Source organism: Dendrobates tinctorius, unplaced genomic scaffold, assembly GCF_039654945.1.
Source record: "Dendrobates tinctorius isolate UK_male_01 unplaced genomic scaffold, ASM3965494v1 ptg000121l, whole genome shotgun sequence".
In the NCBI taxonomy this organism is placed as follows: domain Eukaryota; kingdom Metazoa; phylum Chordata; class Amphibia; order Anura; family Dendrobatidae; genus Dendrobates; species Dendrobates tinctorius.
The window spans coordinates 1,059,918-1,086,780 of NW_027361789.1; the positions used below are offsets into that span (position 1 = coordinate 1,059,918).

A 26,863-nucleotide genomic window follows, 5' to 3' on the forward strand; every position below is an offset into this window, starting at 1 on the left:
TCCTACTGCTTTTTCACCAACTGAGGTGCTTGGTGCCTGTCGGTGGGTGTATACTGCCGGGGAGGAGCTAATTTTCTGTTTTTGCATAGTGTCAGCCTCCTAGCAGCAGCATACACCCATGGTATTCTGTGTCCCCCAATGAAGGCTGCAAGAAAGAGATTTTACGGTAAGAACCAAAAATCCATCTTTTTTTGCTTTGAAACAAACTGCCGCCAGAGAATAGGTGTTATCTATATGTAAATAGATATTTGCAACATGTGAATTGGGATTTGTAAAAGCTTTCAAAACATTCATTTAAAAGCCATGACACCAGTGCGAACGGAACCTGATATGCTGTTTAAACCGTATGTATTGTTATTTAGTTTAATATGATTATCTTGACTTCGAGCAAAGGAATTCATCTAAGTAGTTCCTCCTATTCACCCATATGTGATTCTACTACCATCATCTATATTTTCTATTTTTTTTTTTTTATATTTTCTCTAGATCTATAGTTGCTTATCAGCCAACCGGTGAGAACTCGCATACGTTTGACGCTGCGGCCTTTTTCAAGTCTGTTGGCGTGTTTGTTGGCATATTCAGTGGATCTTTTGCAATGGGTGTTTGTACTGGAGTCGCCACAGCTCTTATATCCTTTCTCTTGTTTGCACAGAATAACAATTACCTGTATAAGGGCAAAAATTGGAATATATGTGATATATATTATGGATGACCTGTACCTCTGTATATTCATCAATATAGAACACGGCTGTGCGTGATCTAAAATGATTTTCTCCAAAATGTCAAAATCGTGTACACAAAACGTGTGTAAACCTGCTGGTCCTGCAGCAATGACAACTCATTCACCTTACCACTGTAGCCAATCACTTGCATCCAGTTCATACATTGTACATGCCAGCGCAATCCCTGAGGATAAGGATTGATTGCAGTCGTCATGTGAAATACCTCATTGTGGAAGCTTCAGCGGGGGCGACCAAAACTCCTCTTCAGGAGAGAACTTTAATTTTAATGGGAGAGTACAGGTTATTCTATTTTAACATATTTCCTACTTTTTGTTTTTGTTTTGTTTTTTTGCTTGTTTTTTTATTTTTAAATCCCCTGCAACTCTTCAAAAAGTATTTCTGGGCCAGGCATGAATTTCTGAATTTAGCAATATTGAGCAATACTCACACTGTTAGGATTTGCCTCTGAACGCTGGAGCATTTGTCATGTGGCCGCACATTTGCTATTTGCAGTCACGTACTGACCCTTTTCTCATCTGCTGACTTCAATAGAGCATTCATAGAAGCAAGAAAAGTAGCTAGCTGGCATGTGAAGTGACTTCAAGTGTGCAAATCACATATGAAAGGTCACGTGATGACTCCTCTAGCAGGCAACCAGAGCTGAATCCAGACATTGAGCATATTGCACACTGTTAAAGGGGTTGGCCTTTACTAGGACAACCCCTTCTTGATCAAAATGTTTGACCCCAATAAATTAACGCTTATACTCTCCTCCCGTGCTGTTGCCAGGTCAGAGGTGTCAGCACTCGCTCTCTCCGAGACGCTCGTGGGCCCAATCAGCGCTGGCGTTGCTGTCCCCGTCTTCGGATAAATATAACATGAAGAGGAAGTCCAGGCTGCAGCTGATCCCTGGTTTCCTTTTCATGCTCCATTCGTACGAAGGCGGAGACAGTGGTGCCGACGCTGATTGGACGCCGGCGTCATGTGTCACAACACTGCATGAGAACCTCGGGGAGTCGAGTGCCTACACCTCGGGAATGGTGCCGGCATGGGAGGGGAGTATAAGCTTTATTTTTTTGTGGGGGCTATGTAAGGGGAATGGAAACAAGTTATCCTAATGGTGGATACGGTAACTTCTTTAGGCTGTTTTGGTAACCTGCAGTCACTTAGATGGAATTCATGCCTTATATTGAAAAACCCTCAAAAGTTTTTTCTGCTTTGCTTTTAGTTACCAATTTCAATCATAAAAAACAACAATAAAGCAAAGTTACTTACATAATTATGTAATTTCCTCACTTGTTTTCACAGCTTCTAACAAATATGTCCTGGCAGGCTATGGAAACAGATGTCTCTATGCTGCTTTCAGACATGTGATTTTACACATTTGTATATCTTTTCTCTGAGCTTCCTCAATGCACCGCTCTATGGTAACAGGAAACTAGCAGAATTCACAAAATATGAAAAAGGACTTCAAACGGAACTGGGATCACCACAATGTCACAGTTAAAGAAACATTTTCTAAAGTTACCACTTGATCTCTTTAAAGGGAACCTGTCACTAGGTTTTTCCCACATACCCTAATGGTGGTGGCCACAATTTATTTTTTTTATAGCTATAAAAAAAGAAAAGCCCCAATCCAGTTTGCAGATTCCAAAACATTACTTTTATTATAATCGCAGACCTTTCTGGTAGTCTATCTTCTTACATTCCCAGTCCACCTTCCCTGCTTCGTGTGGGTGACTCGTCCTAAGTCATCCACACGGTGTCGCAGACCAGAGCATAGATCTATAGTGCGCATGTGTCGGGAAATGCCAAAGAGCACCGATGACCAAGAAGTAAAGCCAGCGTATGCGCACTACAGTACTTTGCTCTGCCTTCGGCAGGGCAGAGAGCTGCGCATGTGCAGGAACATCATGGGGACACTGTGTGGATGATGTAGGATGCGTCATCCACACAAAGCAGGAAAAGAGGATGGAGGTCCATTGGACCAGACTGCCTCATCTGTGAGCATAATAAAAGGTCTTTTTTGAAACTGGATTGGGCTCTTTTTTTTACATCATTCCAGTGTGTTGTTAGAAAGGGCCTAATGATGGTTACAGAACTTTTTATAGTGAAAACCTGACGAAAGGGTCCCTTCAAATACAGGAAGGTTGTCTAGTATTGAAAAAACAATCCCTGTACCTATAACTTTGATTTAAAAGCAGAAAAGCTCCCATTCAGGGTCCTAATCAATAAGCAAGAGTGGCCAGTGACTACAAAGAGTCAGTGTGTGATTAGGACAGCAAAAAATAAATGCTAGGTTTCCCGAAATCACTATAGGAATGAAGAAAACCCGCGGTACGATTCATGCCTTGGTGAAATGTATCTCCTTTATTAAAAAAACAATAAAACCGCTCTGAAGAAGATGAATTTTACCGAAGCAACAACAAGAAGGTGTACGTAATTGTATGATGTGATTGCTATGGCAAGAGCATCACTTTCTGACTTGTGCGTAAGCACTTTATATTCTAATATTTAATAATGTTATCATTCTCTTCTGTGCGGTCATTTCCTTTCATGCAAAACAGCCTCTGAGCTACCGTGAAGGAATTGGTAATATTTAAACTATTGTTTCTCTGCTTTTTTTAGTGTTTGTTCCTTGCAGGAGTGACTTTTGAGACCTTATTTTCTTTCCTTAACTTTCCGGTAACGTAACTAAGTTTACCAAGCTGCACTGCTTCCCTTTATTGGAGACAGCTTTGTTCTTTCTATTGTCTTGGAGCACGTTCCTCCTGGCTGAAGCTTGTGGCTTTACAGGTAGGTGGGTATGTTCTGTGGCTGTTCATACTGTATATGTACTTGTTGTAAATGTATAGATGGAGATCCAACATACATCTAAAGATTGGTTAAAGGGAACCTGTTACATCATATTCCTACTAAACTGCCCCAATGTCTTACAGGCTGTGTAATGTGCATCACTAGCTTATTGGTCTGAAGCTAAACATTCCAGTATACAAATAAAATACACTTTTATTCTTGGCTCCATTGCCTGCCAGACATGGGCTTCTTATTAGATGGATGGCACTGCATATCGCTTCAGTCACGTTCTTTTAGACAGTAGTTGTGGCCATCACAGTGTGATTGATGGCCTGGACTGCCCCATGTCAAGCAATTTGCCAAGAAAATTCTTTGCGTTGACAAAGAACTCCCCAGGTATGCGCATAGAAGCTGGGTGTATGTCGAATGGTGCATTCTCACAACATGCACGAAGCCCCTGACTCATGGCCTCTTCCGGTACTTGCGCAAGTAGCAAATTGAGCTTATTTTTTTATCTATTACACTTTGTTTATAATGCACCATCATATTCCACAGCACTTTACAGACATCATCACTGTCCCCCTTGGGGCTCACAATCTCAATTCCCTATCAGTATGTCTTAGGAGTGTGGGAGGAAACCGGAGAACCCGGAGGAAACCCACGTAAACCTGGGAAGAACATACAAACTCCTTGCAGATGTTGTCCTTCTCCCTGATCTTCTATGCTCATGTCTAAGGACCTGGTTGTAAGCGCACAGGCACGGGATTTCCTCAATGATTGGGGTGATGTCAAGGCATTCCAGTCTGGTAGGCAGTTCAGTAAAGATTAAAAAAATTGTGTAACTTGTCTATTGGGACTTTCAGCTGGGGAAGAACAGGTTAGTGATGCACATTACATGACCTGTAAGACTTTGGGGCCAGTTTAGTAGGAATATATGATGTGACCAGCTCCCTTTAAGATTCGCAGGTTGGAGACAAACAACTATCATTACAATAATCACATCTAACATTAGGCCTTTAGTGAATAATATAAAACCAGTTTCTCTATGGGAAGTTCCTATCTTTTTTACTGAGCTTATTTTACCTTTCTCAAAACTATACAATTATAGATTCATATGTATCCTGATCCTGGTCATGCGCCTTTAGCAGTTGGTCAACAGATACATTTTTTCTCACCTCCTCATACAGATCTATGCTCGGAAAATTTGATCGAGTTCCCGCTGTTGGATCTCTCGCAGCAGTTCGACAGCTGCATCACACGCAGGGAGTTCCTGTTTATTAGGCAATCCCTGCATGTGTTGTGGCTGTCGAACAGCCGCGAGACATGCAACCGCGGGGACGCAATCAAATTTTCCGAGCTAGTCGAAGACACTTATCCCAGCACATTCGCTCCTCACTATTAGTAACCAGTCCAGTGTGAATCTAGCTTCGTGTTGGTTTATAAAGCTTTATGGCGATATTTATCTAAGCTTATTAGTATTAATGGTCACAAAATCTGTGCTGAATTTCACTACATATTATTTCCGCATGAAAGTGCTGTGAAAGTTCTGTGAAATTAACCCTACTTGCATTTCCAGAACAAAATGTGCAGAACACCTGCACGTCTTTCTGCCAGGCTCATTTTTTTTACTCTTCAGTCAAGTCTATAAGATGAGATGCATAGGTAGAGGTAGATCAAACTTATATGTAGCCACAATCATCTCTCTTCACTTCTACAGTGTGTGCTTGGTAAATGTATCTACTGTATTTTTCGGACTATAAAACACACCCTAAATTTTCAGAAGGAAAATAGGGGAAAAAAAATGTGCCAAATGGGGGTTCGTCTTACAGTCCGAATTCAGCTTACTGGAGGGGTGAAGGATGGTCACAGGTTGTTCGGTGGTCCAGGCTGGTGCAGTGGCCTCCGGGAAGTCCCATCTCAGGCTGATGCAGCGGTGGTGCTCTGGGGTTTCCGCCGGTATTTTGCGTCTGGTGCGGCAGGGCTCTGCCGGCATTTTGTGACAGGTGCGTTGGTGGTGCTCTGTGGTGTAGCGGGGCTTCGCCAGCATTTTGTGACAGCCCGGAGGCCCCCGCTGATCCATTGCTGCGATGTGTTGGCCTCCGGGAAAATGGCTGCAGGGGGCAGTGCATGCTCAGATTCAGATCTCTGCAACGAGATCTTGTTCCGCATTAGTAGCAGTGGATCTGCGGGGGCCTCCAGGCTTTCACAAAATGCCGGCAGAGCCACTCAGCACCACCGCCGCACCAGAGCACGACCACCGCGCCAGCCTGGGATGGGAGGCTGCATCTTCTTGCAGTGTTGGATCGGGACCGTCGCCACAGTATTTTGTAAGTATATTCCGATTATAAGACGCACCTCCATTTTCCCCAAAAAAATTTGGGGAAAAAGTGCGCCTTATAGTCTGAAAAATACGGTATATGGGAGAGTTTTTTCTTGTTGGGCTGGTAGTCTTTGTTAGTATTTGCTTTCTTGTTACTCTAGGATAATAGACTTTGACATGTTTCTTTTGCACTTGCAGGAGTAGTCGCTGTTCTGTTCTGTGGCATCACACAGGCTCATTATACATATAATAATTTATCAGCGGAATCTAGGAATAGGACTAAACAGGTAATGACATTTTCCTTGCCCGAGTTTTAAAAATGACAATTAGAAATCGGTCGTAGCATATCTCATTTGTGATCTAAAGAAACGGACACCAGACTTAAAATTCCCCAATATACATGTGCTGCTGTGACCCTCTCCTGTGCACACAATGCAATGTACATTTTGCTGCAGCTAAAGGCAGTTTACAGTTGCAAGGTTTAATTACAATCTGCTTGTTTCAGAGCTGCAAGAATCCTAAGGAAAAGTTCATATGTATGATCTCATTGCTGCTGCACTTTGGCAATCATATTACTGCCTCAGTTTCCGGCCTAACTGTGGGTCTCATGACCCAAAATAACAGTATCATGAGCAGGTACATTGCTGTTAGTTTGGGTCACAAGACCCAAAGACTGGTGGGCAATTGAGGCAGTAATGTGAAAAGGCAGTAAAAATACATTAATGTAAACTTACTCTTAAAATATGTAAATATATATGTATTTTAAGACATTACTGAGTACATTCACAAATTAAATTAAAAAAAAAATCAACATTTTCATTCTACTTTAGTCTACTTTAGTACTCATTGGCTTAAAAATGTTGTTTGGCTGCTTGTTTGACTGACCACTAGTTCTCCTGACTCTAAATTAAATGTGGATCTGTCACCAGATTTCACAATACAAGCTGCACACATTATTATTATTATTATTATTATTATTATTTAACAGATATTAGACATGATGAGGCTAATGTACGTACATTGAAAAAAAGAAAACCTGACAGATTTTCAGAGCACTGTATTTTTTGGAAGAACACACACTTTTTAGCAAGAAAAGAAATCTTGCTAAAAAGTGTGCCTCTGATAAGATGTTGACAGATTTGATATAGAGAATACTGACAAAGTCCTCCACAATCCCTGGGAGAACTGCTTTGGATAATAAGCTACCCATGACCTGCACATGGGCTGCATATCCTGAGTAGAGATGAGCGAATTTGATCGGGTCAGGGCTTATTCGGCAAGCTACAACGCTTACAGAATAAGCTGCAGGGGGAACCTGGCTTCCTTGAGCGCTCCCGATGATCAGCTGTTCAGCTCCGCAGCTGCATGTGTCCTGTTTGGGCTCTCCATGCATGCGTCATGACTGTCACACAGCTATGGCACATGCAGCTGCGGAGCAGAACAGCTGATCAGCCAGAGCGATCCAGGAAGCCGGGTTCTCTCTGCAGCTTATTTGGCAAGCGTTATAGCTTGTCGAATAAGCTCTGACCCGATCAAATTTGCTCACCTCTAATCTAAGTGTATATAGCACTGTACAAAAGTTTTAGGCATGTGTGGGAAAAATGCTGCAAAGTAAGAATGCTTTAAAAAAATAAGTGTTTTAATAGATTTTTTTTTACAAGTTAACAAAAAGCAAAGTGTAAATGATGGTTATCACCTGTATGGTATAGTTGGTTAGTAAATGACTAAAATCTTCCATAAGCCCTGACTTTGTGCAAGTGTAGTGAGAAGAATTGATGTTCTTTTGAAGTCCAAGGTTGGTCACACCAAACATTGATCTGATTTATTTTCTCTCTTGTGCATTCGCTTTGTGTTTTTATTGGTAAAAGTAAACTGTTAACCCTTCTTTCTTACTTTGCAGTATTTGTTTCCACACCAGCATAAAACATCTGCACAGTACTGTGTACATATGTAAGGCAGATATGGAAAAATACTGCAAAGTAAGAATGCTAAATAGAAGAGTTAAAGTCAATCTATATTGTAATATTTGGAACGGTCAGTACCTGGCCATTGCTTGATGTAATGTTTTCATTTTTCCATGTTGTCTTTCTTTATATTTTCATACAGCTTTTCGAGGTCCTGCACTTCCTTGCTGAAAACTTCATATTTTCCTACATGGGATTAGCACTATTCACCTTTCAGAAACATGTATTTAGCCCAGTCTTTATTGTTGGCGCATTTGTATCCTTTTTACTAGAAAATGTGTATGAATTCTGATTTAATTAGGGATTCTGTCACTTTAGGTTAAGCACGTCTGATAAGCACATGAAGACCTTCCCAATAAACGCATTAAGATTCTTTAGCTGGTCATACACATAGCTGCCTCTCCCGACTCGCTTTCCTTGGCTGAGCCCTTGTGTTTTAAGTGGAGAGAAATCTCTGGCAGCTTCTTATCTCCAGAGAAAAGAAGCTTCAGATGTTTGAAGTCAAACTACCTGATCCTTATGTCCACCGATATCATCTGTCAGGGAGAAACAAGAGGTCCCCGTACACACTAGATGGGTTTGGTGGTCAGCCCAACCTTAATCAAATGTGTACAACAGGGGTCCTTTAGTTTCTAGAATAGATGCATAGTACCAGTGTCTGACTGGGGTTCCAAGGGCCCACCAGTAGCCAACTCTAGGGCCCCACTTTTCAGCTATATGTAAATGTGACATTATCCTCAATCACAAATTTATAGAACAATGAAGTACGTAGATCGTTAAATTAATAAGCTGCTGCCTTTGTCTGTACATAGTGAGTATATTTTGCCAAGTATTGCTCATATAAGTGGGAGGTTGCCAACTCTTGCACAGGGGCCCACCGGAGGATTCTCCTATTCTATGGGCCAGTCCAAGCCTGCATAGTATGTCTCCTTCAATTCAGTAGTTGTTTGAGACTAGGAAGTAGTACATTTAAGAAAATGTCCATTTTACATCAAACTGCTAAGCCCTAGAAAATTGATGTAGCCATATTGTTCTATCGCCTGGTCTTAATAATGCAAGGTTTCCCATAAACCAACTGGTCATGTACCACAGAACTTCTCTGTGGGTGCTGCCATTTTTGATTGGCCTGCATCAGTGGCGAAAAAGCAAACGCCTACAGAGAAGTTCTGTGGTGTACACCTAGTTGTTTGAAAGGAAAATTTGCACCATTAATGGGGTTCTTAATTTTAGAATGAAGAGGCACAGAAGAAAAACTGTTCTGAAATCAGTGGAGCAGCAGCAATTTTGGGAAATATTCCATTTAATTAAAAAAAAAAAATCTAGCGAAAGGTCAGATCTGTCACCAGATTTTACAATAAAAACTATGGACATACTACACAGATCTTAGATAGGAGTCTCAATATCCTCAAGTAAAATCACAACATTATTTTATTAATATATAACTCACAAATATATGAATAGACAAGATAATAACAATAACATGGCTGAGTGTCAGAAAGAGACCTAGGTGCAACACAAGTGCAGCGCTAATGACAGCAGGAAGTTGTAGTATATGTATTGCCAGTGCAACTAAATTAAAGAGGCCCCAAAGGCAAAAATTAGCAGAGGTATAGTAATCACCTAGTGAGGTGTAGACATCACAATAATCCCTGACCGCAACAGCCCCCGGAAGAAGCCCACGCGAAACGCGCGTCAGGGTTCAGCGTGCAGTTCTCTTGACAGCTATGGGTAAGGAATAAGTATGGGGTTATGACCTGATGACTGATTAGCGAGGGATTATTGTGATGTCATATATTTGTGAGTTATCTATTAATAAAATAATGTTGTGATTTTACTTGAGGATATATAGACTCCTTTTCTGCATGTTTACAAGTATTGATGGAGTTTTCCTACAGCTAGTGCCATTTGGTGGTTTGGGCATCTTCCTTGACCACTACTTGATATTATGTTTTCTGCCATTGGGATTTTGTAGTATACAGAACTTAGACCTGATGAGGCTACTTTAGTTACTTTGATAATCCTTGTCTGAATGGTTGCATAAGAGGCAGGTGTCAGACAGGCTGGGTTATTGCAAATTAAATACACTTGGACTCTAGCGATCTCGTTCTATATCTGGACTAAAATAATACAAATAAAGTAAATTTATAAAATTCTTATCTTAACCCCTTTCGAACCTTAGACTTATAGGTATGTCTAAGATTGCCTCTCCCTGTTTGCTGTGGGCTTCAGCGATGAGTCCGCAACTTTTTCTGCACATGTCAGCTGATTTAATTAGCTGACATATGCCCCTAACAGCCGCAGGTGGAATAGTGATCCATCCGCAGCTGGTAACATGTTAAATGCCGCTGTCAATCTCTGACAGTGGCATTTAACATGGTCACGATGGAAACGTGTCACTAATCCCACCCATCGGCGCCCGTGTCGCATGACCGTTTGGCATGATGGTTTGACATGACAATCCTGGGTCGGTTGTCGGCGCTCATATCAAGTGAGCAGTTCTGCTACACAGAGCGGGACTGAAGCCATGCTGTGTGTAACACAAGTGATCAGAAGATTGTAGCTCCTAGTCTCACATGGAGACTATTGAAGCAAGTAAAGAAAAATATATAAAAGTTTAAATCACCTCCATCCATTCGCACCCATTCAAAATAAAGCATTAATAGCAATAAAAAATACACATAATTGGTAACGCTGCTTTCAGAATCGCCCGATCTATCAATATGTAAAAAGAATTAATTCAATCGGTAAACGGCGCAGCGAGAAAAAAAAATAACTCCTGAATTATGCTTTATTCGGTCGCCGCAACATTGCATTAAAATGCAATAACGGTTGATCAAAAGATTGTATCTAGACCAAAATGGTATCAATAAAAATGTCAGTTCGCCACGCAAAAAATAAGCCCTAATCTAGCCCCAGATCATGAAAAAAGGAGACGCTACAGGTCTCGAACTTTTTTTTTTTTTTTGAGTAACTGTCTATGCACTTGAGATGACCTGGAGAATCATAATTGCTGTCAGGTTTAGTGATTAGTGAAAATTGTAAAAAAAAAAAAAAAACCACATTGTGGTATTACACTTTTTTGGCAATTTCACTGCACTGAATTTTTTTTCCCATTTTCCAGTACACTATATGGCAAAACCTGCCATATAGTGCCTCTGCTTGTCCCCTTATGTTGTGAGGTCAAGAAACTTTTCAAAGTGGTTTATGATGCATGTAGGCCTGGACATTGGTTTATCTGATAATCACATTTATTGTGCCCTGCTGTCTTCGTTTAGTTTGATTAACGAGAAGAGAGAGAGAGAAAAAAAGGGAGATCTAAGCCTTAGATTCCTATATATTCAGACCTAGCTTGGGGATGCATTTATGCACATTTAATCGAAGTACATTTGATCAAAGTATGAGGCAGTTATAACATGGCGGTAAGACATTTATATACATTTATTCCCTGTACATTTGGATTACAACAAATATATACCATATGCATTTGTATAATTTATATCCTGGCTGCTGCATTCACACATCCACCACCCTGGCATAAACTCTACACTCATCCATATCAGCCCCTCACTCCTTTCCTCTCCTATGTATAGCACTCACGCTCTTTTCACATTGCTAAATTGCACAGATCCATTCGGTCCCACCATTCAACATCAGAGACGCTCTGACAAATCACTTAACTATCTGCTTACTCTTTCTATCCTCCTTCTAGTCGCAGGAGACATTGCTCGCAACCCTGGTCCCCCATGTTATAGAAAGTCAACCCCCCCAACTGCTACACTCAGAAACCTCTCTAATCTTATCAATATTCCCTGCATGCCTTCTGTCTCTCTCAATTGTGCCCTTTGGAATTCTCGCTCAGTGTGTAATAAACTCTCCTTCATCCATGACTTCTTCCTTTCAAATTCTCTTAACCTTCTAGCTCTTGCTGAAACCTGGATCCAGTAGTCAGACACTACCGCTGCTGCTGCTCTTTCATATGGTGGACTACACTTCTCTCATACCCCAAGATCAGACAATAGAGCAGGTGGAAGCGTTGCTCTGCTCCTATCACCAAAATGTACCTTTCAGGTTATCCCTCAAGTACCCTCACTTGTCTAACCTTCTTTTGAGGTCCATGCTGTCAGACTCTACACCCCCTTCTCCATGCGAGTGGCGGTGGTGTATCGTCCTCCCGGCCCCTCCCATCAGTTCCTGGATCATTTTGCCACTTGGCTTCCACATTTTCTCTCCTGTGATATCCCTACCCTCATCATGGGCGATTTAAACATCCCCATTGCACTTCCCCTCTCCCCATTTGCTACTCACCTTTAATTTCTAACATCCTCGTTTGGCCTTTTGCAGCATACTAACTCCCCCACGCATGAAGACGGAAACTCCCTCGACTTGGACTTCTTTCGGCTTTGTGCAGTGGATGATTTTGCAAACTTCCCCTCTCCCGCTCTCTGACAACAACCTTCTTTCATTCTCTATCAAAAACTGCCAGGCCGCTCAGGTCACCCCCACTGTCCATACTTATGGAAACATACAGGTAATTAACACCCAGAAACTTATGAAGAACTTGCAGTCTTCATTGGCCCCTATCTCCTTCCTCTCATGTCCTGATTCTGCACTGAAGCATTACAATGAAACACTTCAAAGTGCCCTGGATGATTTTACACCTCCTAGACATAGAACAACAAAACACAGATGGCGACAACTCTGGCACACCCTGGCAAAGACGTTTCCTGCAGCAGTGCTCCAGGTCTGTGGAGAAAATCCAATCTACACGAAGATTTCATCCATTATAAGTTTATGCTTAGAACATGCAACATTGCCCTTCACCTCTCCAAACAAACCTATTTCAACACCCTCATCACCTCACTGCCCAATAACCCTAAACAGCTCTTTGACACTTTTCATTCCCTGCTCAACCCAAGAGTGCAGGCCGCAACCACGGAGTTTCGAGCTGACGATCTGGCCATTTACTTCAAAGATAAAATTGACCATATCCAACAGGAAATTATCTCCCAATCACCTCATACCATGCATTTTACTTCCTCCCCCACTGCATCAAGCTCACGCTCTGATTTTGAACTAGGCACAGAAGAAGTAAGCAGGCTCCTTGCATCTTCTCGCCCAACCACTTGCACCAGTGACCCACTTCCGCCACATCTCCTCCAGTCCCTTTCCCCTGCTGTCACCACTCACCTAACTAAAATATTTAACCTCTCTCTCTCTTCTGGTATCTTTCTCTCCTCATTTAAGCATGCCATCATACATCCACTACTTAAACAACCATCCCTTGACCAAAACTGTGCCGCTATCTATAGACCTGTCTCTAATCTTCCCTTCATCTCTAAACTCCTGGAACGCCTGGTCCACTCCTGTCTGATCCGCTATCTCTCTGATAACTCTCTTCTTGACCCTTTCTAATCCGGTTTCTGCTCTTTACACTCTACAGAAACTGCCCTCACTAAAGTTTCTAATGATCTATTAACGGCTAAATCAAATGGTCATTTCTCCATGCTAATTCTCTTGGATCTCTCTGCAGCATTCGACACTGTGGATCATCAGCTCCTCCTCACTATGCTCCGTTCCATTGACCTCAAGGACACCGTTCTTTCCTGGTTCTCCTCCTATCTCTCTGACCGCTCCTTTACTGTATGTTGCTGGTTCCTCCTCCTCTCATCTTCCCCTTACTGTTGGGGTTCCTCAAGGACCAGTCCTAGGCCCCCTCCTCTTCTCTTTGTACACTGCCCCTATTGGCCAAACAATCAGTAGATTTGGTTTCCAGTACCATCTCTATGCTGATGACACCTAATTATACGCTGCTTCTCCTGACATCACGCCTGCCTTTCTAGAAAACACCAGCGATTGTCTAACCGCTGTGTCTAACATAATGTCCTCACTATATCTGAAACTGAACCTGTCAAAGACTGAACTCCTTGTGTTTCCTCCTGCTACTAATGTACCTATACCCGACATTGCCATTTTCGTGTGTGGTTCCACTATTACTCCCCAGCAACATACCCGCTGTCTTGGGGTCATACTTCACTCCGAGTTTTCCTTTGCCCCCCACATCCGATCACTGGCTCGCTCCTGTTATCTGCACCTCAAAAACATTTCTAGAATTCGACCTTTTCTTATTTTCACTCCGCAAAAACGTAATGTTTCTCTTATTTATTCTTGTCTCTACTATTGTAACTCTCTTCTAATCGGTCTCCATCTTACCAAACTCCCCCCCTCCAATCTATCTTGAATGCTGCAGCCAGGATCATTTTTCTCGCCAATCGTTACACCGATGCCTCTACCTTGTGCCAGTCATTACACTGGCTACCCATCCACTCCAGAATCCAGTACAAACTTATTACCCTCCCCCACAAAGCTCTCTATGGCTCAGCACCACCCTACATCTCCTCCCTTGTTTCAGTGTACCACCCTACCCGTGCCCTCCATTCTGCTGATGACCTGACGTTGGCATCCTCAATTATCAGAACCTCTCACTCCCGTCTCCAAGACTATACACGTGCTGCGCCAATTCTTTGGAATGCACTTCCCATGTCAATATGTTTAGTCCCCAATCCCTACAATTTTATGAGTGCCCTGAAAACGCATTTATTCAAACTGGCCTACCGCCTCAACACAATAACCTAACTATCCCTGTGTGGCACAGTCAAAAGTTTTACTATAACCAGGTTCCCTGCATCATGTTCCCACATGCTTTATGCAGCTATTAGCCCTCTGTGTCAGTACTGTTACACATTTAACATTATGGCTGGTCTATACAATCAGGGCAATTGTTGCCACCCACCTTTCGTGTCCCCTTTTTCCCTCATAGATTGTAAGCTTTCGAGCAGGGCCCTCATTCCTCTTGGTATTTCTTATGATCTATGTGACTATTGTTATGCTGTAATGTCTATCGTATGTAGAAGTCCCCTCTGAAATGTAAAGCGCTGCGGAATACAGTATGTCGGCACTATAGAAATAAAAATTATTGTTATTAATGATAAAACCAATGGTGCCGTTGAAAAGTACAACTCGTCTCGCAAAAAGCAAGCCCTCACATGGCCATAAAAAGTTATAGCTCTGGGAAGAAGGGGAGCAAAAAACAAACTCAAAAATGGAAAACCCCAAGGTGGTGTAGAGGTTAATATAAGTATTATGCAGCTATTGTGACATAGAATTACAGATCCGTTTTTTTGTTTGTTTGTTTTTTAATTTGGAAATCTGGTGACAAATCCTCTTCAAGTATACCCGGTCAGCAGATATCTCTGCTTGTGGCAGCATGTACTCTGTGCGATAATGTGCTTTTTACACAAATAGAAAAGTGTTATTTTTTAATTTGCACATGTCTGATTTCAGGTCTTGAGTACTTAACATCTGCCCCTCCCAGATAGCGGTATTTGTAGGTAGAGCCGCACATGTGTACCCCCTCTCGTTTTTTCTGAACCTGGGCAGAAGACACAAGATTAGCTGGAATTTTCAGCACATGTTAATGTTCTCAGGTAGGTTGATATTTTGCAGCTTTGGGGAATTAATGCCAAAACGAAACGTTAAGGCTCGTGCACACGGCAGAGCTTGTACCGCAGTGCGTGGATGATGTATGACTTCATGGTGAAGACACATGGCTGCAGTTCTGCCGTATGTGTAGATCTAAGTGTTGCTTCTTGGGGAGAAAAATTCCATACAAAGAGCATAGAATGGCGCTGCCATGCAAAACCTCTGCACAAAATTAAAGTCCTGGAGAGATACTGTATGATTGCTTTGATCAAAATGAAACTAGAGATCATGAGCCAGCCGGTTGTTACACTCTCACCGACTTGGCATTGATGACCTACACTAAGGCTAGGCCGTCAGTATTACCAGACAATCCCTTTAACTTGTAATTAGTTTACGTTCATGAGGATTAAGTGGTCTATCCAGGCAATATAACTTTGTTTAGGAAATGTAATATATAAAAACAACGAACTCTCCGCACTCTCATATCTGTACCTACTTGGATCCAGTACAGGCCGCTTCATGGTCTGTACTCAGACAGGGAAGCAGTTATGTCACTGTTCCACCATCCAGTATTCCACTGCTGCCTGTGATTGGCTTCAGCAGTCAGGTGACTTTAGCAGCACGTCAGTGGATGTTTTGTAATGGCGCATTGCTCAGTCACCTGACTTTTGCAGCCAATTACAATCCTCAGTGGTCCAACGCCCGATGAAACTGTGACCGCTCCCCTTTCCTGTCTCGTTGCAGACTACAGAGCAGCGTGTGTATGTATACCAGTAGGTGACGAGGACTGATTGTAATTTTTTTACATATCCAGTATCCTGGGCAGTTTTTTATTTTGCTTTGGAAACCCTTTTGAAGTTAGATTGATTTGCTGTTGTAACTGAGTAATAATATTGTAAGCAGCCAAGAACTGTTTCATGGGGTTAAAGGTTTAGGCAATCCAAGTGCTTTCACATCAGTCTCTGACATTTATTTGCTAGTGGGTATATTCCCATGCTGGAAATGGAAAATGCCTTTTTCCATTCTACATGACGGCACCACGAGAGAGGGGATCCGCCCTACGAGGACAGGAAACCTTCAAGATAAAAAGGGCGGCTCCTCTCTCCGCATCAGTTGGTTTCCTGTCCTCGATGGGGAACCCTCAAGATGAAAACCTCTTGATGGAAGAAAGAAGAGGATGCCTGGGTCGGGTGATTACTGGCAGGCACCGGTCTGCTACACCCGTCACCAGGTACCGGTAGTCGCCTCGGGGGCCATATATTCCTATGCCCCCCCTGAGCGAGAGCATGGCCACAGCCGGGCATACCCAGGCGAACGGAGGCGAGGAGGTCCAGGGAGGCCACTGATAGTGTCCCTCCCTGTTGACATATAGTGGCCATGCAGCCCGGGAGGCACATCAGTGCCCGGGCAGAAAAGCTCCTCGGAGGCCACAGATTGTGTACCCTCCCTGTGAGCACCAGACACCGGACCCCGCAGCGGAGGTCGTTCCGCACATACCTGCGCCAGAGCAGGGAGATGGGGTCCACCATGCAGGTAAGAGGTGTCCGGGGGTCCCAAAATGCAGGCGCTCACTCGGCCGGGCCGCACCGGGAGGCGCGCGCACTGAGAGCGCGCATCATGGCCGACGAACCGGAAGTAGTGCGGCGACCCGGAAGTAGAGCAGCGCACGACACCACGGGGCCTGGGAGAAGCAGAAGGTGCGCACGGTCCCGGGAGGGGCACGGAGCACGCATGCGCGCGCACGCACGTCCACACAGAGGCGCGGCAGGTGCAAGACCAGTTGGTCTAAAAAAAAAAAAAAAAAGAGACTGCTCTCATTTGGCTCATGCTAAGCAGCTGGAAGCTGGGGGCTGCTATTTAAACCGGTAGTGGCTGGCGTCACTACACCATTACATGGTCAGGTGTGACTGCTCTCAGCACAGGATAGCAGCAGACATATACGGCAGGATGGAGAGCCCCTCGCCAGAGCATATACAACCACGCCAGGAAGCGAAGGAAAGGCGGTCAAGCTCACACGAAAAGAGCCAGACACGCCGCAGCAGCAGTGGAAGTCGCTCGGGCAGCGCACGGGCGGATCGTCAACGCAAGAAGGAGGGGTCCCTAGTCTCCTTAGGAGACAGTGAGAAGACCAGTCAGCCTCCAGATCCGGTACCCGTTTTGTGAAAGCGTCCGAGTGGTGAGTGAACTACGAGAAAGTCCAGTACTCTAATGTCTGTTCTCTTTCTCTTGTCTCCTCTCTTCCCTCTCCTCCCTCTCTTACATACATTGGCGGGGTGGAGTATAGAAAGTCCCTAAGAAAAGTAGGGGAAAATCTAAGAATAAAGAATGTGCTTTATGCAAAAGTCCCGTAGGAACAGCCTGGGTTGGCAGCTGAACCTCAAAAAATCCAAACTGGAACCAACTATGATCCAGAATTTTTTGGGCCTAACAATAGACTCGGTGATGCAGGAATGTCGCCTCCCAGAGGAAAAAGAAGAAAAAATCAAAAACCTAATCAGGACAACATTAAGAAAGCCAGTAATGACTCTGAGGAAAGCCATGTCAGTGTTGGGATCCCTAACTTCCTGCATACCAGCAATAAAATGGGCTCAGTTTCACACAAGGGAACTTCAGTGGTGTGTGTTACAAAACGATCTGAGGCTTCAGGGGCAGTTAGAGCAAAAGCTCACCATCCCGGACCCTGTACTCCAGTCACTCAGGTGGTGGTTACAGATAGAGTCCTCTCCAAGGGGAGTACCCTGGACATATACAGCCTCCAGAGTAGTCACGACAGATGCCAGCCCCTGGGGCTGGGGAGCCCATCTAGACACCCTATGGCTTCAAGATCCTTGGGCTCAGAACGAAAAAGATCTATCCTCAAACGAGTGGGAGCTGCTAGCCATCGAAAGGGCGCTGGAAGGTTTACTGACACACCTGACAGGACATCACATGAAAGTCCTATCAGACAATTGTACAGCAGTAGCATATGTGAACCATCAGGGGGGCACCCGTTCTCGGTCATTAATGAAAATAGCGGGAAGAATACTGACTCTAGCGGAACGTCAGTTTCTCTCATTATCGGCCCTGCATATCCGAGGTGTGGACAACCTGAAGGCAGACTTTCTGAGCAGGAACCGGTTGAAGCAAGGCGAATGGTGCCTAAAAGAGTCCATTTTTCAACGGATTATGCTTATGTGGGGGAAACCCATAATAGATATCTTCGCCTCAAAAACCAACAGAAAGGTTCAAAAGTTCTGCTCTCTAAGTCCAGCAGACATGCCACTGGCGGTAGACGCCTTCAGGATAAAATGGACATCAGGTCTCCTGTACGCCTTCCCCCCGATATGCCTCATTCTGTTAGTCCTGAAGAAGATCAGGGAGGACCGAGCCAGAGTAATTATGATAGCTCCCTTTTGGCCAAAAAGGCCGTGGTTCTACTGGCTAAGAGTGATGTCGGTGACGGACCCATGGGTACTCCCAGAGGACCACGACCTCCTAACACAGGGTCCCTTCAATCACCCTCCGAACTCCAGGTTGCATTTGACAGCCTGGAATTTGAAAGGTCACTGTTAGAGAAAAAAGGGTTTTCACAAAGGTTAATTTCCACCCTAATCAGTAGCAGAAAGCCAGTGACTACAAAAATATACGGGAGAATATGGAGAAAATTTTTGTCCACCTCAGGCCCAATACGGGAGGGAGATGTACCGGTGAGGGCAGTGCTAGAGTTTCTGCAAAGGGGTTTAGACTTGGGCTTAGCTGTCAGCACCCTCAAAGTACACGTTTCAGCCCTGGCAGCATTATTCAACTATGACCTAGCAAATGATAGATGGGTGGCCAGGTTTATCCGGGCCTGTACTAGGGCTAACTCTGTCCCATCTCCTAAACCTCCTCCCTGGGATCTAAACTTAGTCCTATCATCTCTAACAGAAAGTCCATTTGAACCACTAGACATGACATCAGATAAAGTGTTAACTTTAAAAACAGCCTTATTAGTGGCACTTACATCGGCACGTAGGGTGGGGGACTTACACGCATTGTCAGCAGACCCGCCATACACTCAGGTTATGGACGATAGAGTTGTCTTAAGATTAGACCCAGCATACCTCCCTAAGGTAGTGTCGAAATTCCACAGAGCTCAGGAAGTAGTCTTGCCATCCTTTTGTCCTAACCCCGGTAACAAGAAGGAGGAGAGGCTACATTGCTTAGATGTTAGGAGATGTATCCTACAATATTTAGAGATGACAAAACCCTGGAGGAAACAGAGGGCCCTATTTGTTTCATACCAGGGGGCAAGGAAGGGCCTTAAAGCCTCTAAGCAAACTATAGCTAGATGGGTGAGAGAGGCCATCATACTAGCATATGGTAGTGCAGGCAGGGCTGTTCCAGAGGGCCTAAAAGCCCATTCCACGAGGGCCATGGCAACGTCCTGGGCGGAGAGAGCGGACGCCTCCATCGACCAAATCTGTAAGGCGGCCGCTTGGTCCTCTCCGTCTACCTTTTTCAAACATTATAGATTAGACCTATCTGCTACCTCTGATCTCACATTCGGGAGAAGAGTGTTACAAGCAGTGATCCCCCCCTAAAGAGAATACAAATCTCTGTAACTCTCTCGTGGTGCCGTCATGTAGAATGGAAAAACACGGGTATTACATACCTGGTAATGTGTTTTTTCATGAGACATGACGGCACCCTTATATTCCCGCCCTATTGATCACGTCATTAGTTGGGTGCATTATTAGTATTATACACTCCCTTGGTGTCGGAAATTTAGCAGTGTTAAAGTTGTATTATTTATGTGTACACTAACCTGCGGAGTTCCTCTCGTGCTCTGTAAAACAACTGATGCGGAGAGAGGAGCCGCCCTTTTTATCTTGAAGGTTTCCTGTCCTCGTAGGGCGGATCCCCTCTCTCGTGGTGCCGTCATGTCTCATGAAAAAACACATTACCAGGTATGTAATACCCGTGTTTTAGACTCATACTTCCTCCTATCCCTTCAAGAACAGTTTTCAGCAGGCTCATTATCATCACAGGCAGGATTACAACAATGGGTAAGACCTCTTTGTGCAGCCAATAACAGGATCGAACTTTCGCAGCAGGAGTTGTTTAATACGAAAAATAGGGTCTGATTCAGTGTATTGCTGCTAATGTACAGAAGGATTTCCTGAAAGAACAGGAACCAGCAGTCTAGAATAGGACTAGTTGCCTGTGTGAGAACTGCCATATTAATAAAATAATAATAGAAATAGTGATGAGGGAAAAACGCCACCAAATATTAAAAAAAGCAAACTCAAAAACCTGCTGAAACAATATGTAGTTTTCTGATGCTGTTCCCTGTAACACAAGTCAATAGTAAGAAATTCTGCTAGCAGACTATTAACAAAGGTCTTCGTCTGGGAAAAAAACATTACACATATTGAAATCAAACATACCTGACCGTTTCCATGTGATTACCTTTAGAATCTATGGTTTGCTAAAATACTACACACACAATGTGTCAACTTTGTCAATTTGTAACAAGCATTGCAGCAATGGAAATGTGCTGAACCGAAGATTTACTGATAGCTGGAAAACATGTAAAGGGAATCTGTCAGCAGGATTTTGTAGTTTGAGATCTTCGTGATGTAGGAGCAGAGAGCCAGATTGCAGCCATGTATCACTCGCTGGACTGCTTTGTGCAGTTTTGATAAAACCCTTGTTTTCTGTACTGTACATGTAGCAGTGCTCTGAATGCTGAGCCCTGTATAACCCCACCCACAGCCCTGATTGTCAGCTTCTTATGTAAACTTTGCATGGTCAGCAAGCTGCATATCAGTGGTGGGGCGTGGGGGTATATAGATTAGCCTGAATGGCCAACAAGTGAGACAGTCAGGCAGTAATGATCTCCTGCTGATAAAACATAGATTGTATTGAAACTAAAGCACCCAGCCTAATAAGCGACATCCCTGGAATCAGGCTGTCTCCTATATTATGCTGCTCTCAGATTAACCAAACCGTGATCTGTAAACATTTGGAGGAGAGGGAATAATGTTCTAGGACACCTTTTGCTTTGGGCCGCTTTGGTCCAGTGTACACTTACATTCTGTATTGGGCTTCAATATGCATGAAAAATAGTATTAGTAGCCGGCGAGAAAATTGGAAGATTACAAATCATATTTTTTATTACAGCTCTTAATATGGAGTGGAAAAAAGTCAAAATTTCTTTACAGGATGTGTAACACGAAGTTGTTTTCTCACTGAACTTTTCCTTTAACAGTTTTCTTCTGATGTTTATTTACAGCCAATGATTCTCCTTCATCTCGATGGTGCGGCAGGAATATTAATAGGCAGTTTCTAATAGAAAATTTCCTGTTCTACATTTTGTAAATCTAAATGATATTTTTCCACTAAATTCATATAAAGTTGTTTTGCTCTCCACCAGGTCTCCGAGGAGCTATGGCATTTGCGCTTTCCATACGAGACACTGCTACTTATGCCCATCAGATGATGTTCTCCACTACGCTGTTGATTGTCTTCTTCACCGTGTGGGTAATAGGTGGTGGAACGACACCCATGTTATCTTGGCTTAATATCAGGTCTGTACAAATTACAGTAGTTATATGATGATTAGAATCCGTCCTTATAAAATATATCTCGGTTAACTTATTTTTATATATAGTCAAGTATTATATTTTTATAGTGATTATTTTACTATGTAAATGTTCCTATTTATTAGAAAAGGGAGAAAATAGAATGGGAACCTTGAAATGTATTGGAAAAAGTAGTATTAATATGTGCGGATCTTGTGCTTAAATGTGGAATCAAAGTGGATGAAGCCATAATGAAGCATAAAGTATGATGACCTGCAGAAAGGGAGAAACCAGAACAGTCCTGAGCCTCTGACCTTATTAAATGGGAAAATGCATTGAATTTCGGTATTGGATAAAAATATGATGTCAGCAAGTTAGCGTCCTGTGATATCTGCACTCTAAGGCCATGTTCACACATTCAGTATTTTACCAGGAGTGGATGATAAATCCAGACGTGGTGACGTGTTTCTGTTATACTTTTCCTCTGATTGTTCCACTCCTGGTTTTGGCTTTCAAATGCTGATGTAAAATACTGAATGTGTGAACGTGGCCTAATCGAGAGAGTACTTTAGAGAATACTTCATTTGCACCCGGCAGGGATCACTTTTCCTGTAACGTATAGATTCACACCTTGATATCTGAAAATGGATAAAAGGTGATGAGTAAAAAGCTCTGCTGTAGACTAACGTTGCATCTACACTAATAACCACGAATGAGTGTTAAGGGCCTGTCACACATATATCGCTAGCAATATCGCTATAACGTCACTGATTTTTGTGACGTAGCATCGATATTGCTAGCGATATCGCTATGTGTGATACTTACCTCTGACCGGCTCCCCCGCTGATTATCGCTGATCGCGCGAGAACGTCCTGGATCATTTCTCCTCGTCAGCTTCCTGCTGGGCTTCCTGTGGCGCCGACGAGCGACGCGTGGACGCGGGCGGAGGACGTCAGGATCACCTCGTCTGACAGGTAAGTAGCGACCCCCGACCCCTGCTATGTCGCTGGTGAGATATTTCTGTGTGGCAGCTCACTAGCGACCACTTAGCGATGTACCAGCGATCCTGACCGCGTCATATCCCTGGTCGGGATCGCTGGTGCATCGCTAAGTGTGACAGTACCTTTAGACACTTGGTGCATGATAATCTTGCAATGTATACAGGCTGCCGTTCACCAAATGAACGAGTAAAATGCTCTTTGCTAGGTGGAATGATCTTTTGCGCAGCGTAAAAGATCAGTTATTGGATATGCATAGTTCTGTGTAAGCAGGACTCGCAGTGCCAAGAACCGTGGTAGTCACTGAGCAATCTATTACAGATCACTCAGTGCGAATCGTCTACCGTAGTCTGCCTCTGTAATCAAACGGCCGCCAATCGGTAAAGGTTTACTGATCTGCTGTCATAACGTTCTGCTTGTCGGTCCGTGGAAACTGACCATAAAGGTGGGATTACACCACTTAACTTCCGTTGTTTGAAAAAAAAAAAAAGTTGATCAGCTACTTGTTTGCTGCTTGGCCGCCATTTAATAGACTGTTTAAAACTGAGTATATGCACAGAATAATCAGCGATGGATGATGGATCATTCACTGGACATAGACTGACGTTCTCTGTAGCACGTCTTGTTTACGCCGAATGATGATCTGCTTCCCAGAAAGATGACTTTGAAGCCTGTTTTGAAAATCATTTCAATTGATGAACGAGCATTTTGCCGCGGTTACAAATTCATTCATACAGTTGTCTGGATCTCCAGCAGACATCGTTGGCATCCGCACTTCCAGTACATGACTGATACTTTTCCTTTGTCACAAGATCGGCAGCCTGATCAATTATCGCAAAAAAAGCAGTCTTGGACTATGTTTACACGTTACATTTTTGCTGCATTTTTTTATGTAGATTAAACGCTGCTTTTTACAGTGCCATCAAAATCTGAGATTTCAGAAATCTCATGCACACTGGGCATTCTGTTATTTATATGCTAAGCTTTCTGACTGAGCACTCTGCCCTTCACCATGCAGTGAATTACATCTGATCACATCAGGTTCCGACCAACCCATAAATGTAGGCTTTACCAAGAAAGGTGTTTATTTTCACCCATACATTCAGAGATTAGCCATAGGTAAGTGTTCACACTGGGCAGTCAGGGACCCATCCAATTCATGAGATAACCTTGATAATGGTGGGCGGGCTCACATTATTTGGCCAGATTTTGTGCTAAGAGTCTCGTGTATTTTTTCTAAATTTCAAAATCTTTGACCAACATTAGTCGCAGTGTAATCTGATTTTTTTTATCGGATTGCACTCGTCCATTTTAAATGCTGATGAGTATGAGCCCATTAACTATGTAATAATGCAACATTAGATGCTCCAACACAATGGACGAACTGCGAACAAACCCACTGATTAAGATGTTACTGGACATCTGTCAAATACTATTTTCACATGGCCTATTATCAGTTAGATCGGATCCAGCAGCAATCTGACAAAGTTATGCTGACACAGCTTTTTTTGTTCGACTAAAGAAAAAAACAGATCGCATCTGGATCCGTGGTTTTTTTTTTATCATTGAAGTCTATGGAAAACTGTGGAAAACTGATCCGTGAAATAGCCATCTGTTTTTCTTTCATTTGAAGAGGATCTGTTTTTTGCCTACTGGATCAGTTTCAAATGGAAAGGAACTGATGGCTATTTATCAGATCAGTTTTCCATAGACTTCAATGATAAAAAAACGGATCCACTTGAGATTTTTTTTTTTTAGCCAGACAAAACAGGTGTCAGTATCTAATCCATTCTAATGGTCCCGTATGATTACTAATGTGTGTGTGAGTAACACAATAGCAATGCAAATATCTGGGATCCAGCATTTCTGATTTTTAGTTTCTTCTTCCAGACTTCTTCCCCATGTAGGGTCACTGACACAACTAGTCAGATTTTTATTTGCCACTGCAAGAGTCCATATTACCTATGTATATCTATATTATTCCAAATCTCCCCTGATGAACCCCCCCGAACCGAGGGGGAAACACGCGGGGAGGCTATACGACTCTATGGGTAATTTATGAGCAGCTCCACACTTGGGACCCCCAGACATGGATTACGGCGTGGGACAGAACAAGTGACAGGTTTGGTATATTGTTGTTTTTGTATTTTATTTTTATTACAGGAGAACGCGGGCTTCGGTGGAATTAGGCGAGGTTGTAAGTATGGTTTAATTGAGACTATTAAAGGAGTTGGTGTCATTTTTTCAATCAAAGGACTTTATTCTGGGTGTCTGTGTTTTCTTACAATGTGACTATGGGGTTAGTAATGGGGGCTTCTTATTGACACCTCTCCATTACTAACTTCAGGGCTTGATGTCACCTGACAATACAAAGGTGACATCAACCCCACAAATATGAACCCCACTTGCCACCTCTACAGGGCAAATGGGAAGAGCCGGGCAAAGCACCAGTATTGGCGCATCTAATAGATGTCTTTTCTGGGCAGCTGTGGACTGCTGTTTTTAGCGTGGGGACCCCTCTATTCTTGATAACAAGCCTTGCTGAAACTGATAGGTGACGGTTACAGCCCCCAGCTGTGAGTTTTGCCTGGTTGATTAAAAAAAATAGGGGGGAACCCACGTCGGGTTTTTCAATAATTTATTTAGTTATATCGATCATCTGCTTCTGCTGTCACTGTTATTAGCAACAGCAGGCGTTGCATGATGGGAGTAATAGTCCCAAAAGCCCCCATCTGCTATCATTGTTCTGACTTTAATATAACTCTCATCATTCTCTGCTGCTTGCACCGATCGCCGGTAGAGCAGGGGAGAATGATGAGAGCAGCCTTCAGCACCGCTGTTGGGGAACGGTGCTTACTGTAGCGCTTCCCTGGCGGCCGTCCGTGTGGTACTGATGCGGCACGCGGACGGCATCCGTATGTGGTTCGCGTTTACACAGACCCATTGACTGGTATGGGTCCGTGTAAACCATGCTGCTGCACAAAAAGACATGTTGACGTGTGTGTCTTCTCAGACTCACGGTCCCTGAGAAAACACAGATATATGCACAGACCCTTTCATTTGAATTGGTTTACATGTGTCAGTGTCTCCGGTATGTGTGAAAACTATCACCACACATACTGGAGACACTGAAGTGTGAAACCGGTATAAGGAATGTTACATAACGGGAGAGAGAGGGTGAGATAACCCAAACAGGAAGATAAGGAGAAGGACCACACCAAACAAGCTTCCAAATAGCAATCTCCAGAGACTACTCCAAAACGACTTCACTGCTCACAACTCCCAAACTAACTCCAAGGTATAGCAATCTGTCCCTGGCAACTAATCAAGCAAAGAGGTGGTGTCATGATCTGAAGTGATCTGACAGTTTTAAATCACTGGGTGAACTTTTTTTTACTTTGGAAAGTTCCAAGGTGTCTTGACTGTCCCCGGTGGTGGTTTTGATATTGCACTTTAGGTTTTGTGCACTTAATCATGTATCAGGTGTTACACCCTATAAAGGTGTGCTAGAGGTGTGCAATCACTGCCTGTGATATTGTGACTTTGTGTTCACTCTGTTTTTGGAGAGCCTGGATGAAGGATGGAGCTGGTGAGGAGTCCTGCGCAGCTTAGCCAGGGGGGATGTGTTTCTGCTATGGTGTCTGGACGAAGGGCTGGCATGGCGTGGTGGAGTCGCAGTGATGGTGTCAGCGGGAAGTGTCTGCATGGGCTGGTGGAGTGGCGACTATGGAGAGTGGCACTCACCATGTGGGACTTGGCCGCTGAGCTGGACTCAAGCATGCTCGACTTCGTGTCAGCAGCTGAACTCATCCTTGGGACTCTGGTACTAAGCAGCTGCAACTGGTGTTGGACTCTGCTCCAAGGCTGCACTAAGGTGAAGGATCCTGTTATGGTGATGGATCCGGGTGGAGGAGAAGACGCACGCAGGTGGTGGGCTCTGTTGCTGGGAGCGCACGCAGCAGAGCAAAGCTAAGTGGTGTTTCCCCTGTATTGTCTCTTTCCTCATGTGTGTTATTAGTGCAGTGGTGGGATTAGTCTC

General features: G+C 43.6%; 1 protein-coding gene across 2 annotated transcripts in view; it reads left to right on the top strand.

Annotated features, from left to right (window-relative positions):
* SLC9A7 (solute carrier family 9 member A7) overlaps positions 1–26,863 on the top strand; it is a 180,957-nt gene that overhangs the window by 107,051 nt on the left and 47,043 nt on the right. For both annotated transcript variants that reach the window (XM_073541453.1, XM_073541454.1), the window contains exons 7-12: positions 487–633; positions 3,418–3,518; positions 6,037–6,125; positions 7,945–8,058; positions 15,175–15,286; positions 21,679–21,832. In XM_073541453.1, the coding sequence (XP_073397554.1) occupies positions 487–633; positions 3,418–3,518; positions 6,037–6,125; positions 7,945–8,058; positions 15,175–15,286; positions 21,679–21,832 (717 nt within the window). The remainder of the gene's footprint in view (positions 1–486; positions 634–3,417; positions 3,519–6,036; positions 6,126–7,944; positions 8,059–15,174; positions 15,287–21,678; positions 21,833–26,863) is intronic.